General features: G+C 36.3%; 1 protein-coding gene across 2 annotated transcripts in view; it reads right to left on the reverse strand.

Annotated features, from left to right (window-relative positions):
* Positions 1 to 17,318, reverse strand: part of khdrbs3 (KH domain containing, RNA binding, signal transduction associated 3) — a 152,309-nt gene that overhangs the window by 62,938 nt on the left and 72,053 nt on the right. For both annotated transcript variants that reach the window (XM_077195035.1, XM_077195034.1), the window contains exon 2: positions 6,610 to 6,728. In XM_077195035.1, coding sequence (XP_077051150.1) covers positions 6,610 to 6,728 — 119 coding nt within the window. The remainder of the gene's footprint in view (positions 1 to 6,609; positions 6,729 to 17,318) is intronic.

The raw sequence follows: 17,318 nt of genomic DNA on the forward strand, positions 1-17,318 counted from the left end.
ATCCTGGAGTCCATCCTCCTGCACCCGGTCCGCCTTCCCGTTACAGACTCCAGGATGCCCACCCTCCCACCCCTGTTTTAAGGCGTGAGGTCACGCCTACCGGGAGGGGGGAGTAATGTCACAGTCCTCGTCTGCACCTGTCTGTCCTTGTCTGCACTACACTTCCCAGAATCCTCCTTGTCTCCACACCTGAACTCACTCCCTCACTTACCAGCCTGTTCCTCGTTATCATCATCTGTGTCACCTGTCTTCACATCATTATGGTTCATTTGTCTCTGTATTTAGTTTCTTCGTTTCAGTCTGTCTTTGTCGGTTGTCGTCTATGTTAACTGGTGTTTGCATCCACTCTGTCTGCCTGTACCTGTTTGTTGTTTTGATTTATAGTAAAGTTTATTGTTTATTTGAATTCCTCGTCTCCTCGTGCTTCCTGCCATACACCACCCGTGACAATACCATGTTGTTATGGGGGTTTTTTTTACGGGTAATCATATTCATACACCAAGGTATGTATGAGGTACTCTAAGATATTTGAATAACATGATATTACAATGGATCATGCAAATGTTTTTGTTAGCATAAAATGCAAACATAATTATGCTAAGGATGGAAATGTTGAGTTCTGAGTTCCATGTGAGCACCACAGCTCCAACGTGCTGACATAAAGATATCAAGACACTAGAAGATACTAGAAGTAAAGATACCAATGAATCACTCACAATCTAAAGCAGCAAACCGCTTCTGTGCACATGATGGACAGTGGGAAGAGTTTGTTTGAGTTTGGCAGGCACTCTACCATATACTGTGATTAAAGTAATCGGCTGATCATCCAGTGAAAGCGAGAGGCTCTGGAACAGAAGACAATTATATTCACGACACTGCAGCGTGGAAACGCATCATACAACTAGATCATTCGACTCACTGCACTGTGACAAATTTCATACTGAATAGATAATAATCTCATTATAAGGTCCAGCTATAACGGAACCACACAGCCAACATGCTTCATGATCCACAAACATCTCTGGGCGACTGGGGGCTCCTGTGGGTGGAGGAGTCACAAGAAAAGCTGGAGTTGTGTTTAATAACACAAGCTGACATTTGTGTTTGATTAACATTTGGACAGTGTAGAGGTCTGGATGGGAACTCAATTGAAGCACAATGCAGCAGTAAACGGAACCCTGTGACCTGACAAAATCCATGAGACCATGTGTGTGTGCGTGTGTGTGTGTGTGTGTGTGTGTGTGTGTGTGTGTGTGTGTGTGTGTGTGTGTTGTGTTTTCATGTCTTTTATTTTGTAGTCTGGTTCCTGTCTTCTGTCATGTATTGCTCTTGCCATGTGCTCTCCTTTTTATGTGTCATGTTCTGACCACCTGTCTGTGAGTCTCACGTAACCAAGTCAAGTTCATGTTTTTGTTTATGTTATGTTTCAAATCATGTTTGTTTCAAGTTTTTGTTTTGGTTCACTTTTGGATTTAAATAAACTGCACTTGGGATCTTCAACTTGACTTTAGCGGACTTTATTACAGTGTGTGCGTGTGTGTGTGTGTGTGTGTGTGTGTGTGTGTCTGTGTGTGTTACCCTTCACAGCACACTCCCTCTGGGATCCCAGAGCCCATTTACAAACCCTCTTCAAAAATAGCTCACACACACATTATCACTCTCTGAATGTGTGCGCACACACATGGCTGCTCGAATACCACGTGTTTAAATATGTGCACAAATGTATGTAGCTGCCAAAAGTCCCTCTGCTCTCATGTAAGAAGCATGAGTTGTTCATCTGTCCAGGGTCCATTTGTCATGAAAGAGGCCAATTCGTAATTTTGTCATGCCAATTCACTTGTTGAAGTAGGGTTTTATTGCCTGCATCAGCTACATATACAGTACTAGCCCGTCCAATCATTCTAAAACGTTTTTTTGCAAGGATGCATTAAGTTGATCAAAAGAGACAGACATTTAAAGTGTTACAAAAGATATCTATTTCAAGTAAATACTGTTCTTTTGAACTTTCTATTCATCAAAAGGAATAAAAAAATGTATTACGGTCTCCACACAAATACTAAGTAGCACAACTGTTTTCAACATTGATAATAATCAGAAATGTTTCTAGAGCAAGAATGATTTCTGAAGGATCATGTGACACTGAAGACTGGAGTTTAAATTAACACCCGCCAACCCGGATTTGGAAAGTTCGTGTAAGCTAAATCTGCGCAGATTTAGCGCAAATACTCAACTCGTGAGTCATCATGATATATTAAATACAGCGTATTGTGCAGAATCTGCGCATGTCTGACTTATTTGAACATACTCGTCACTACGCAACAAATAACGGCACGCATGTTCATTTGCATTGAAGAAATTGCGTAGATAAAAAATAATTTACCGGTAGTTAACAAAAATGTTATGTTATTTTCAACATCCTAAATTTTTTTGATGTTCTTTGTACTGTATTGATACATTTTTGGTGAAAAAGATGAGGGTAAAGTTGGACGAGAGGAGATGGCTAGATGATAGATTTTTTTTGAATAAGAAATGAATGTATGAAATCCAAAAGAAATTATATACACTACCAGTCAAAAGTTTTGGATCGGTAAGATTTTTAATGTTTTTAAAAGAATCTCACCAAGGCTGTATTTATTTGATTAAAAATAAAAATAAAACAGTAATATTGTGAAATACAATGTAAAACAGCTGTTTCTATGTGAATATACAGTAAGCTGTAATTTATTCCTGTGATCAAAGCTGAATTTTCGGTATATATATATAAAAGGCTGTGACGTAGTTGTGACGTAGTTAATTTATTTTCTTTTTTTTGGTTAGTAGAAGTTCTGAATGGCCGGTAACTTAAACATTTAGTAGCCAAATTGGCCGTAATTGGCCAATTTGGCTAATAAATGTTTAAGTTACCGGCCATTCAGAACTTCTACTAACCAAAAAAAAGAAAATAAATAAACTAAATCACAACTACGTCACGGCCTTATATCGGAAATTCAGCTTTGATCACAAGAATAAATTAAAGCTTACTGTAATTTATATATATATATATATATATATATATATATATATATATATATATATATATATTAGTTTGTAATAATTCATATTTTTTATTCATTTATTTATTGCTTATTCAGAAAATATCAATAGCTCAGTATAATAATAAAAGTGAGTGGAAAGTGATGACTATGATACTTAAAGAAATGTGAGCACATGCTATTCTCCTTCTACATGTCCTGTTCATTTATTCCTCTCTTTCTTCCCTAAAACGCCTCCTCAAACACTTACATAAACACGCTGTTTCACTGTAAACCCAGATTTTGTTTCTAATTAAACATACGGGTGATCATTACTTATTCTTTTATGTTTTGTAAAAACCTGCTATCATTACTAAACAACGTTAGTTGTTTGTACTATTTAGCTGAAAGATTCATCGCACTAATCAAGTTTAGCAGAGATTACTTGATATGTTTAGTTTCATAAGGAAGGGGAGGGGTTCAAACACCACATCACAAATCAAAAGGCAGAAAAAACCACTGGTATTCAAAAACCTGCCTGGTCACGTGAAAAGACCCGCATCTACCCCTGCTTCCAAGGGGCTCTACACCTGGCTGGACGAGCACAGGCCTCGGCAACAGACGGTATTGAGAATTAACAAAGGTTTAGATGTTGATGAATTATTGTTTAATTTAATTTAAAAATATTCACCATAATGGTGATAAGTGTTGGCTTTAGTTGGGCTCTTGCCCTTGACATTTGAAAATTAGTTATTACCTGACTGCTTTACCTATGTGTCTAAAAAGGCAAAATTGTTATAGCTAAAAAGCTATAGAAAAGTGATCCAGTGATGACTGCACATTGATGTTGTCATCAATAGAGATTAAAAGTCATGAAAAATGAAAAGCTTTATGTTGCAATGCATGCTGGGTACCTAATAGTACACCTAAACTCAAAAAGTTTTAGAATGTGAACCCTTTCACTGCCCTAAAAGAGACAGTCAGACATCTACACCTGCTGCTTCAATTTCTCCAGTTCTCTCTATTCTCCTTCTGTGTGTCACCTTTTCATCCTCTCAAGATTGGAACGGTGTGAATTAAAAACCAGGCAAACAAAGAAGCCCATTAAATTATGTTTGGAGAACTACGAAAGCACATACTAAATGATGTACAGAAAGGATTGGTCCTTGTGTGCGAATCATTTGGGAATACAGCGGGAATATATGCACACATCACATGAACACACACACACACACACACGCTGAGTAGTATGATGATGTGATAGTCAGCCGTCAAGGTCAAGTTCACCTCTATGTCTGGGAAAGAGGAAAAAAAATAATCAAATAACACACATTTAACAGCAAGAACATGGAAATTAGGACCATTTGCTGGAATCGCCCCATGCATGCTTCATTATCAAACTCATGTTCATTTTAACAAGTGCTTTTCATTCTTTGAAATGACTGTGGTCTGTATATCTAGTTAAGTGTTGCCATGCCGTGTGATAGATAACACGTTAAAGGGATAGTTCACCCAGAAATGAAAATGATGTCAGTATTTACTCACCCTCATGTTGTTCCAACCCCGTAAGACCTTAGTTCATCTTCGGAACAAGAATTAAGATATATTGATTAAATCTGAGAGCTGGATCACTCCTCCATCAGTTCACTAGTATAATAGCGTAAGCTTCTGTTGTTGTACGTCACATGCATCACACACATGACCAGCGTCGGCCAATATTGAGCCTACGTGTGACGTAGCTCTACGCAATCTCACTAAGTTAACTGACTAGAGGCCCATAGAGAAGGAAATGAAGAGTTGAAATAAAGTCGTTATTTTTGTGCACAAAAAGTATTCTCGTCGCTTGATAAACTTAAGATTGAGCCACTGTAGTCACTTGGACTATTTTAACAATATCTTTAATAACTTTTCCGGGCTGGCAAGTGTCAATCCCTGAAGAAGCCTATGGAGGAGTGATCCAGCTCTCAGATTTCATCAAAAATATCTTAATTCGTGTTCCGAAGATGAACGTCTTACGGGGTTGGAACAACATGAGGGCGAGTAAATACTGACATAATTTTCATTTTTGGGTGAACTATCCCTTTAAACAAATGAAAGGTTATCAGCTGCGAAAAACACAACGAACTTCAGGAATTTCTGCCACTGAATTTAAATACAACATCGAATTATTTTACACCATAACACTACATAGAATAATAACATTATTTTATAAAGTGCCTTTACAAAGTACAAAAAACATCAATAATAACCACTAATAAAATAAAGCATGCACAATGCCAAAGTCACCAAAGTCAATTAAAAGCCATCCTGAAATAAAAAGTTTTAAGATGGGATTTAACAATACCCTGGGATTTGGCTTCCCTAATGTCAGCTGGAAGAGAATTCCACAATTTTGGGCTATAAAACGCAAAAGCCCTGTAATCCACTGAGCGAAGTCGTGTTTAGGGACAGCCAAGAGACCACTCTGAGAAGAACGCAAATTACGCATGGGCATATAAGGAATTAAAAGGTCTGGTAAATACTGTGGAGCTAAATTGTGCAGTACTTCATAGGTTAACATGAGGATTTTAAAAATCGACTCGGTACATGACCAGGAGCCAGTTATGTATCACCTACCTTAGCTCCAGTTAGGAAACAAGCTGCCGAGTTTTGCATATACAGTACTGTAATTTATTGAGTTGATTTCAAAACGCAGACTAGTAGCGCATTACAAAAGACAACAACAGAAGTTAATTAATCTTGGAGCGGTAGTAAAGGACAAAACTGGACGTCATCATGCAATATTTCTGAGATGAAAGTAGGATGTCTTAATAACACTGAGGGTTTGAACATTAAACATGAGTCAAAAATGACTCCAAAATTCTTCAACTCATCTTGCGGCTCTAAAAAGGAACCATCAATAGATAAAGAGATGGGGCTGGTACTATGCAAATATATAAAATCATTTCGATTTTTTGAAAATCGTCAATGGATATTTATAAAATATTATGATAAATCAATAATTTAGCCATCACTGCAAAAATATCAAGTGCGAAATTTAGCTATATTTAACAGTCAAGTGAGCACAGGACCTGTTGTCAAATTGAACAACAAATCAGCTACAGCAATTCATTGGGTTATGGACTGGAATTTTGCCAGAAAACTTCTATATTGGTGCTATGTGTAAATGAAGAAACAATGTTAACATTTTGAGGACATATAATATTAGATAGCTACATAATAGCTATAATATACATAACACCTATAATATTACATTGGCATAAAATGCATTAGCATTCTGATTTAACGACTTGTAGATGACCCTGTATACTTCACTCCTCCTCTACTTCTTATGAATCAGTTTCTGGTTTATCAGCACGGACACATTTAATTGATCAAAAGGGACAGTACCAGTTATTTTAAATTGTAATACTTTTTCACAATATTACTGTTTTTCAGTATTTTTGATCACATAAATGCAGCCCTGGTGAGCAGAAGAGACTTCTTTCAAAAAATCTTACCGACCACAATCTTTTGACCTTTAGTGTATGTGACCAGTTGAGTGTAACCTCTTATATGATACGACACAATTTAAAAAAAAACTTTTTGTTGTACTCACTTTGGGAAACTGTTTTACAGGGATCAAAATCTTCTGTCCCAGTTTCATGTTCTTGTTGATGACCACATCAATGAACTTCTCATCCTCTTTGTCTTCATCTTTCTGAATCTTTTCAATTTCTGTTGAGAGAGAAAGACAGGGATAGTTAGTCAAATCTAGGTAAAATGATTTTTTATCGGAGTGAATCTCAGGTTCAGATAAGCCCAGATAACAGTCCTGCCATTTGCCCGATGTCATTCGTACCAAGTGTATTTTGACTGATCAGTGGACTGTGAAATAGCTTCCATTGGCCATGCTGTAATTCGATTGGATGTGCTTATAATCATATCTGATAGACATTTCTCTGTGATTGGAGGATATTTCTGTCTTTGTGGCAAGTGACGTCTGATTAGACATTAAAGTGTGTAAATGAGCTCTTCGAGGACGCACAGAAGTCTTTGTTGTTGTGGCACACAGTGGGGTGTTGAGATATTAGTCACATTAATGAGATATTGTATGTGAGGGTCGTAGTATCACTGTGGGTACTCGTAATACGTTGCATTGAGACAGAGTTGGTTCATTGAGGTACTTAAAAAACGATATGGAAAATGTTTTTATACGACAACAAGCAGATAGGTAAATCAAAAAGTCCATCACACAAAACATCAAACTTTAAATTTGAGTTCACATGATCTGGAGAGTACAATGATTAAATTGCTATATCAACAGCAAGATTTATCTTGTGCCAGCAAACAGCCAGAAACCTATTTTTAACCATGATTTCACATTGAATTTGACAGTACAGTTTTAATGTCTAAGTGAAAATACTCTACGGCTGACCTGATTTATGGATCAGAACATATTGATTTCAGTTAGAATTGCGTGTTCACAAATATTTATCCAAAAAGTAAAGGGCTGTGAAAAAATATTTAAGCAAACCTCAAGAAGGTCCTCTCAAGTTGGCACAATACAATTCTCTCATCCCATTGCAATACACCAGTTTTTCTATATCAAAAGCTTTGCTTATGAATATTAATAAGTTTCTGAAACAATTACTAATTAAAAATGAGATAAGTCATCAAAAGAATGCAACAGAGCCCATCCACTGTATCATCAGCCTTGGTTCTGGAAGTTTTTTAGTTTTTTTCATTTTCCCCAAAGGCAAAGTCTTCATTTAAGATTTATAAGCCATGAAACAAACCAACCGGTGAATTGTTATGTTACAAACTTTGATTTGAAGAAAATAGTATTTGAAAACTGTCCAAAAAGTCAAAGGTACCAAACGGTGTACTTAATCTGAGAATAAGGGAAAGAACTATGAAGCTTTGGGAATTACATAATCAAATTAAACAGTGGAGAATTTCAAAAATATTGATTTAAAGAAAATGTAGTCTAAAACCAAAAAGTAACATCAGTAGGCATGACGTAGAAGACTTGTGGTTGTTCTTTTTTGAGGCTTAGGCCATATTTACTAAACAGGGCAAATTAGCGTGCGAGCGCAATTCCAAAAAAACTTGGATTGGAGTGGAGAGTTCTGTACGTGATCTACTGACGACACACAAATGAAAGAACACAGATGCAGCCGGATCATTTCCACAATGACCAACGCAATCTACCAACAGCAGCGCAAATTAGCGTCTGGTTTAACACATGCTTTTTTTGGGTGGTAAATAATGCCACAAATACCAGTAAATTGCCCCACGTTGGGCGCAATGTTACCGGGTGAGTATTTTATGGTTTAGGCTAGATTTGACTATTCCTTACCCTACCTGAATAATTTTTTGGTTTAGATAAAAGGGTGTAAGATAAAAAAGACACACCAAGTAACAATATAGGGAGTCTATTTTTCCACTTTTAATGACTCACTCAATTGAATCAAAATCAGTTCCAGTTGAGGTTCCAAACTTCCAAAAACTTATCCAGTAAACCCTGACCATTAACTCTTAACTTTGGTATGGATAGTTTATGCAAAATTAAGACATCCTCCAATCCCTCGACTAATCTGCCATTTCTGTCATTTCTATTCAACCTGTTACGGAGTCATCAAAAATAAAGCCGAATACTATTCATTTTAGACCATGAATCTGAGGCCCAGATTTGGCCATTATTACAAAATAAACTTTACAGCGATAATATACTTTAGTATGTCATGACATTACAATTACTTAAAATTTAAATGACATGACTTAAACCAGATAAGACTTAATAAGATCACCCAATATGACCATGAACCATTTTGTTTTAATGTATTTCTTTAAATAAGCATGAATGATATTAATCTATATTTTTTCAAGATTAGTCTTTTCATATTTATGAATAAACTTTCATAAATATTAATCAGTGAATATTCATGCTAGCATTGCATAGCCTTTACAATTGGGTTTCTAGGAGACTTTGATGTCAATCAAAGAACTGCAAAGCTAATAGTTAACCGTTAAATTGGAACATTCTCTCTTTAAGTTAGGACAGAACAACTACTTGATGCTGGAAATTTGACGTCGCCTAGTTAGAGTATGTTATCATGTCTCATCTGGATCTGTGCTTCATAATTTTTCATAAAACATCAAATTAGCTTATATGTATAGCTACGCTCAGAGCTGGTAAGAGAGCAAATGCTGCCTTCTTCACTCTGCTTCCCAGGTCCACAGAGACAGAGGATTCAGAGGTTCATCTCCTTGTTTCATGTCATTATTACTTTAGTCGGGGGGCACAAAACAAACCCGAGAGAATACTTAAAAAATATAAATTTCCCTCCTTAAATAACCAGAAGCCTTTACAGCAGAATCATCTCCATTCAGAAGATTGTGACCTACCAACAAATCTAAGCTCTGGAACAATAGCATGGGATCATAGACCATAACATGCACTTTATATTAGTATATTGGAAAATTATTGAACTCATACATATATATATAAATAAAAAAGTTTAGTGCATTTTGCACCTGTTTGAACTAGATTGCGGGTGGTTGGTGAATACGATTCTGGGGTTTGCGCTGAAATACGGAGTTATGAAGTGGCGCAGCTGTTTATTGCTTTGAGAAGATGGGGTCTCACCTTTTGTCTTTAACATGTCTGGATAATCTAATTTCCATCCAAAGCTTCCAGTCATTTGTAATGCGTGTAGGCCAGTATCATAGTATCGGAGCTCAGGTGGGCCAAAATGAATAGTACAAAGGAAAGACATTTTGACATTTCAATTTAAAATTCATAAGCTGGTATGTTTTGTGGGATTATGGAGGACTCCCTCTTAAGACTCCAACAGAGGAGAGCCACAAAACGCTCCATTGACTCCTCAAATTACACTTCCTGCTTACAAAAAGGGGCAGAAAGAGAAGCTCTTTGAGATTTGAAAATGCTCAGGAATCCATGATTCTAAGCAAAATGAATTAAGACTTTATTTTTCATATACAAATAAATATAATGAAGACAAGAAATGAGTATACTCTTCTAAAGGTAGCATGTGTTACATGTAAATGACAAAAATGTATATTTAAAAAAACATTTTTTACACATGTGGAAATTCATTTGCTGTCCTATCACTTATTGAAACTAAAGCTGATTTTAAAAATGGTCTGTGCACAGGTCCAAAAACAACCTCACTGGTTACTGAGAAAAAAGCTTGAACAAAAAAAAACAAAAACAAAAACAACAACATATGTGTTTAGGAAAAAACAACAAAAGCATTTTCAGATGTTTGGAATACAAAGCTATACTTCTCATGATGAAAGATGTGTCAAACATCCAAACTAATGCTGGTCACACTTGACAGAACAGCTGACAAATGTTGAACATTACACGCTCAAGTACAAACATTTCTCCACCTTTCTCTTTTCTCTGTGTTTTTTTTCCATTTAATTTTTGTACTCTTGCCCTGTAGAAAAGCAAACAGAGCACGATCACAATCAAATGTGAACCTTTGTGATGGCAAACAATGTCAAAGTGCATAGAATTTGGTGTCAAACTGCGGCATTCAGCTGCTGAATTCAGCCCGTGTTGCATTATAGCTCACAAACAATGTCTTGTGCTTCTTGAAATAGACACCAACCACAGAGTGTTTTCGAATTTAACTAGGCGGAACAAAAAAGTCTGCTTCCTTAAGAGTTATAATCCATGAGGTGCTTCAACCTACTCAGGTGAGGACTATTCTGGTTTCTAAAAAGAGACGTGGGCTCAAATCCCATTTCTAAAAATTGGCACAGATTGGCGGTTAAAGAGCATGGCTTGTAACAAAAACTTTAGGTTTACACCCTGCAAGGGGCAAGCTATAGACTCATTTCATTATATTAATTAATTTAGCAATTGTTTTTATTCAAAGAGACTTACAAATGAGAATAATCTCTAAATATTCTAAAATCTAATTCAAAACAAAAAAATCACGATATATTTATATGATAAATGTAAGTAAAAAGACTTAAAAAAAATCTTGTAAAATGGTGACAAACAAGTAGTTTTGACACCAACAGCACCATATACAAGATGAGGCAGTCAAACAGAGATAGACGGAGTCATAAAGTTTTGGTGGCAAGAATATTGCACATGGTGCCACCACATGGAGTTCTCAAAGAAAAACAAAAAACTATAGGCATCCAAGATAAATAGTACATTTTCCCATGAGACGAAAATTGGTAAAACACAAATTTTTTATCAACACTTGAATGTGGGTAAGTTTCATAAAAATAAAACATTTTGAGCAACAAGTTTAGTAAATCGCATTTTTGTCAAAGACTACATCCAGATCGCATTCAGAACGATGATCAAAACATAGATGGAGTAGATCGAGTCCATCAACACCGCAAAAGCTTGGACAGTCCTACAGCTCGCCCTGAGTAGACATTTCATTCAGTAACATTAAGCAGTTTCAATTTATATGCTGTTTAATGTTGATGTTCGAGTTATTTTACATATAGCCTACTTATATATGCTATCACTTGTTTCAGCTTGTTCTTCACATGTCTTTTGATCAGGAGATTCAGCAGATGCCTAATAACGCCCCCCCTACCGTATAACAGTGACAACACGGAAAGCCGTAAATTTCCATCAATGGAAGGGAAGCATTGACAGAAATTTCCGGCAATGGCCGGGAAAGAGTTAAAACCAACTGGTGAGTAATGCCAGCCATTTTTATGTGCATTTGGTGCTTGGCGACAATGCCAGTATCTCATGCCGGTGACCAGGATCTAAAGACAATATTCAAGCCACAACTCAGCTCTGAGAGGAGCAGAAGGCACATTTAAAAGGGCAAAATGTACCTCTAAATCAAAGAGACAAAGCTTCCATGTTGATATTTATCGGCTGAAAGAAGCATGCAAAACATTGTTGGTGTAGTTATTGATTTCCATATATTTCTGAAGTCTCCAGTTCCTCTGTTTTTACGGTTGCATGCAGTCAAATTCTTAGCCAGGCCCGTGGAGCGCCCGCGTAACAGAATAGTGGCTGAAAATGAAAAATAAGATACGTGTTGTGAAACACTTTAGTGCGCTTTTTTAAGAGTGGGCTGCCGTGACAGATCACAGATCAATACCAGCGGCTGCCCGCTGTCATCGCCCCGTGTCACCCTGCCCACATCTCATTCCTGCAACCCTCCCTCTGGACTAAGACCCGCTCAATGCTGAGAGAGAAAGAAAAATGGCTATAGATTTCCATGACAACCAACACATTTCTTTTTTTCCCCCACGGGAAAAGCATGTTGAGATGTGATGTGTTAAAGCTGCAGACTGGAGTGACAGAGAGTGTGCCCTCAGAGGCACACACACACGCTTTCTCAGTGCGGTTTTCCTGTGCCACTATTTCAGTGGGGCCCGACGAACATGAATATCTATCTGTATGCATTTTTAACTAACTCGGAGCAATCGTCAGGGCGTTTTTTTTGTCATAATCTCTGGTGTCTCTCTCACACCACACCGTGTTCCCACAACGCGCTCGGATTGTAAAGCAAATGAACATGAGGCAGAGGGAAAATATATTTCTTCATTATGAAACAATTCTGTCTACAAGCAAAGCTGTAATGAAAAGGAGATAAGTCACAGGGAGATGGTGACGGCGGCACGGCGGGAGGTCTCACTCACCAGCGCGTACGCTGATCTGCTTTCCATGAATTTGTGATATTTCTACAGCTGCTTTCTAATAAATCATGAATCATTTTGCACAAAAACAATCCATCCTAAATAATAAGACAATGGATGGATGGCACAACCAGATTATTTTATCACAGCAATACTGAATCTAAATGTACATATAACAACGTGATTTTTTTTCTGAAGATTCAATCTAAGAAATAGCTTTTACATTAAACATACAGTACATGTGATAATACTTTTTTTTTTGGGGGGGGGGGGGGGGGGGGCAATGAACTAAATATAATGGTAAATGAGATGTACTTACTTTCATTTGATTATTTACACAAACAAAACCCTAATGATTATTAGCAATTACAAAACTTGAGAAAAATTTGAATAGTTAAGATTTTGTTAATGTTTTTAAAAGAAGTCTCTTATGCTCACCAGTGCTCGATTTATTTGATTAAAAAATAAAATAAAAACAGCAATGTTGGGGGAAATTATCAGAGATTAAAATAACTGTTTTTATTTCAAATATATTTAAAAATGTAATTTATTCATGTGATGCAAAGCTGAATATTCAGCATTTCCAGTCTTTAATGTCACATGTTCGGTCAGAAGTCCAAATCAAAAATGTTTTAATACGCTCCCAAGAAACTAAAGAAACTGTTTTGGGTTTAAACAGGTTAAATCTTCAAGAAAGACAAGACAAGACAAGAAAGATATATTTAAAAAAAAGAACATGGTCCCTTTAAGACCAACACCATCAAATATATACACATCCACTGCCATTCAAACACCAATCCATAAAATGTTTAATTGCTTACACAGTGGAACCATCATGGTTTACAGAGACACACATAAACATTAGGGGTGAAATGGTACTCAGAAGTCACGGTTCGGTACGTACCTGGTTTTGGGGTCAAGGTTTGATTCGAGTTTGGTACATTTACGTTTACAAAGTTCAATATTACGCTTTTTTTTCAAGAAATCCCCGAAAGATGAGCGAGAAGGAGAAAAAGAGCCTACTTCACCTTCCCACAAGGAGACATCAAGTGAAGCTGCTCCTGAGGCTTCCCATTTCCAGGACACGCACATTTCATCACAGGACTGTAGAGAGACTTCCACGACACAAATCGGCACAAGGCCAAATTATTTTGTGTCATTACAACGGCAGAAACAACTTAAAATTGTTCGTCATTTATGGTCTTACAAATATTCGAAACTGTAAAGTGTCTATTTTTATTCGTGTAAACTTTTTAAAAATAAAGAAAACAAACAGGATGCCACATTCTGCCGTCCTGGTTTCCTTTCCGTGAAGTTTGTGGAGCATGTCACAAAAATGAATCTACTACCAAGCTTGTGGATCGCCTGTGACTGACTGTATTTGTCGTCTGACTGTATGCACCGAACCGTGACGTCTGTGCCATGACGGTTTGGGATAAATACATGTACCGTTACACCTATAATAAACATACAACAGATCCATGTGATAGCATGCATTTGTGTTCCCATCATCTCTGTATTAAACAGACAAACTTGATCCTCAAGCTATCATCATAAGCTATTTAGTTGATATACTGTACGGTAGATCATATTACTCTTTTTAAAGGCATTGAAAGAAACTTCAATAACTCTGATTAGTGAAAGTTCTTCAGCAAAGTCTCATTTTCATAAGAATCCTTCAGCGTGCTGTGCAACCACATTAAAATTCCCATCTCGTGCGGACCACTGGGATGTCATTAAGTGGGGTCAGGCTGCCCTTTTATACTAACCACTTAATGGGTTGGTACAGTAGTGTACTCTACATGATAAATTAACTCAACTGTAGAGATTACTAAGGAATGTTTAGGGAAATCCTGGAGCCGTGAACACAGTTCAAGAACAGCTGTTCTGTATGTTCGCGCTTCTAGAATTATTTAGCATTAGCATCTTAATGATAAAGAGTTTGACAATTCTTCATTATTAACATTAAGTAGGGATGTCGAAAAATGTAATATTTTTTTTAATTAACTGCCTTTAATTGCCCATTAATTAATTATATCGTTAGTGTACCAGACAAGAAAATCACTGAGTAGACTTTACGTTCACTATACATATGCTCATCACTGCCTGTTTTAAATAGCATCTTAATGATAAAGAGTTCGACAATTCTTCATTATTAACATTAAGTAGGGATGTCGAAAAATGTAATATTTTTTTTTTAACTGCCTTTAATTGCCCATTAATTAATTATATCGTTAGTGTACCAGACAAGAAAATCACTGAGTAGACTTTACGTTCACTATACATATGCTCATCACTGCCTGATATTCAATGGCCATTTATTTAGACTGTTGATCTGTCCGATGTAGACACAGGAGGTGCCCTTGTGTTTTCGAAAAAACACATGCAATAATATGAATATAATTAATATTGATTATATTAATAAATCAATATGTAAATAATATTTGGTAACACTTTTTTCAAAATTCCACCTATAGTCAGTAAATGAATCCCTTAAAACTCATCTTTGATCACCGAAGTTACACATTTAAATGTTTTTAAAACATTATTTTATTATGAACTGACAAGATATTAGCAGTAAACATGATAACGCATCATCCAGAGGAGCCCAACTGATCCTTGTGGCAGGATGAAAAGGTTTGTAGATCTCTCTCAAATCCTGGCAAAAACGGCTCATTTCAAGTACGGGTAGGTTGGTACACTTTCCATGTCAGGTGGTAAAACTACACTATATACTCATACAACTATTTGGTTGTACCGCCAGACATAAAAAGAGTCAAAAAAGCGTGTTTAAACACATTGTTCACGACTAAAAATATACATTACATCAGTTTTGAAAAGATTTTACAAAAAAAAAAAAAAATTTTTGAAGCTTTATTTGTCAATGACCCAACTTTTTGTGAAATGTACTAAAATCATACACCGGAGTATTAATTAATTATTACAATTTAATAATCAATACCTCCTAATCCTTATCATTGTGATGTCAAAAGGTTGAGAGTCTGTCACATTAACCAAAATAACAAAGAGAAAATGTAGTTGAAAAAGACAACTGACCTGTTTATCCAATGAAAACCTTCTCTTTTGACATCGTGATTGACCTAGATCAATGTCAATGTCAATGTCACTTTTATTTGTATAGCACTATTAAAACAACACATGTTGAGCAATGTGCTTTACATCATCACAGTAAGATAGACAAAGAGTACAATAGAAATAGAATAAAAAGAATAAAAATGATCATCAAAAGGATGAATAGGCCATGGCAAACAAATGTGTCTTAAGTTGTACTTTAAAGACATGTACAGAGTCAGCGTCCCTAACATGTAATGGTAATCTATTCCAAAGTATTGGCGCTACAACCCCACATGCACAATCCCCTTTCTGGCTTACCTTGGTGCTTGGAATTTTCAGCAGATTTTGAGTTGATGATCTCAAATATCTTCCTGACTGATACTCCATTAAAAGATCTGATAAATAAGTCGGTGCAAGGCCATGAAGAGATTTATACACCAATAAAAGAAGTTTAAAATCAATCCTATATTGTACAGGGAGCCCATTTAAAGATACCAAGGACGGAGTGATGTGTTCATTAATAATAATAATAATATAATTAAATGAATAATAATGAATAAATGTCAACATTAATAATAATCATTATTAATGAATAATATCCATTAATAATCTTGGTGAACTCTTAATGGTGTATGTCTCTGTCAACAAATACATATTTTCTTAATAGTCCATATAATGGTAGCATTAACGTAACTGCAACGAATACTTTTCATACCGGTTATTTAGATCTAATTTCTCTTCAAGCTATCATGTCCTTCTCTCCATGTACGATTAGAGTGCAACATATTTGCTTTGACCTTGTGCAACTTGCATTTCTAGTCTGATCTTCAGCCTTGGCAAGATTAAGCCCCACGTCTTTAGCGTCTGACAGACGTCCCATTCAGAGCCCGAAAAAAGAGGCCAAGGGAGAAGTCTGAGATGTGCGGGCCGTAATCTCGCCTTCCCACCGCTTCCCGGATCAGCACAGCTCATCAGAACAGAACTGAGAGAAAAACTCAAAAGCTTGTCTGTTTTTTGAAGGTTATTTACGCCACGGAATAATCTGCGAACAATTCCACCCGTGAATCTTAAAAGATGACGGGAATCGAACGTGTTAATAAGATGGAATGTGAGACAATGTCCTCTGTAGGAATATGAGAAATGCTAATTATTTGGAACACAAACATTAACACGCCATTCGCTCATGAATATTATAATGCCGTAGGCATTCAGTTGCAAAAAAATTATCCGGAATTATAATAGATTTCAGGAGGGAAACGTTCACTTCTTTATGCTGTGGGGGGAAAAAACTCTTATTATTTGATGCTTTCTGGTTTATCATTAAGGGCTTAAGTTCTTTCAAAGACTGCTGAAATATATAATATGCTTCTCAACAAAACAACAGGGGACCCCAACTTTTATGGCTAATAATATTCTTTTATCCCTTCTTTGAAGTGATTCATGAAATGTTAATAAAAAAGAATGTGCGGAAACACACATTTAATCACAGTAATTGCATTCGGTGTAATACAGAAACACACTGCAGAAAAAATGATTTTCTTATTTTTCAGTAAATATATATATATATATATATGTGTGTGTGTGTGTGTGTGT

Source organism: Siphateles boraxobius, unplaced genomic scaffold (assembly GCF_051911475.1).
Source record: "Siphateles boraxobius isolate OS27281-9 unplaced genomic scaffold, OSU_SipBor_1 33, whole genome shotgun sequence".
Classification (NCBI taxonomy): domain Eukaryota; kingdom Metazoa; phylum Chordata; class Actinopteri; order Cypriniformes; family Leuciscidae; genus Siphateles; species Siphateles boraxobius.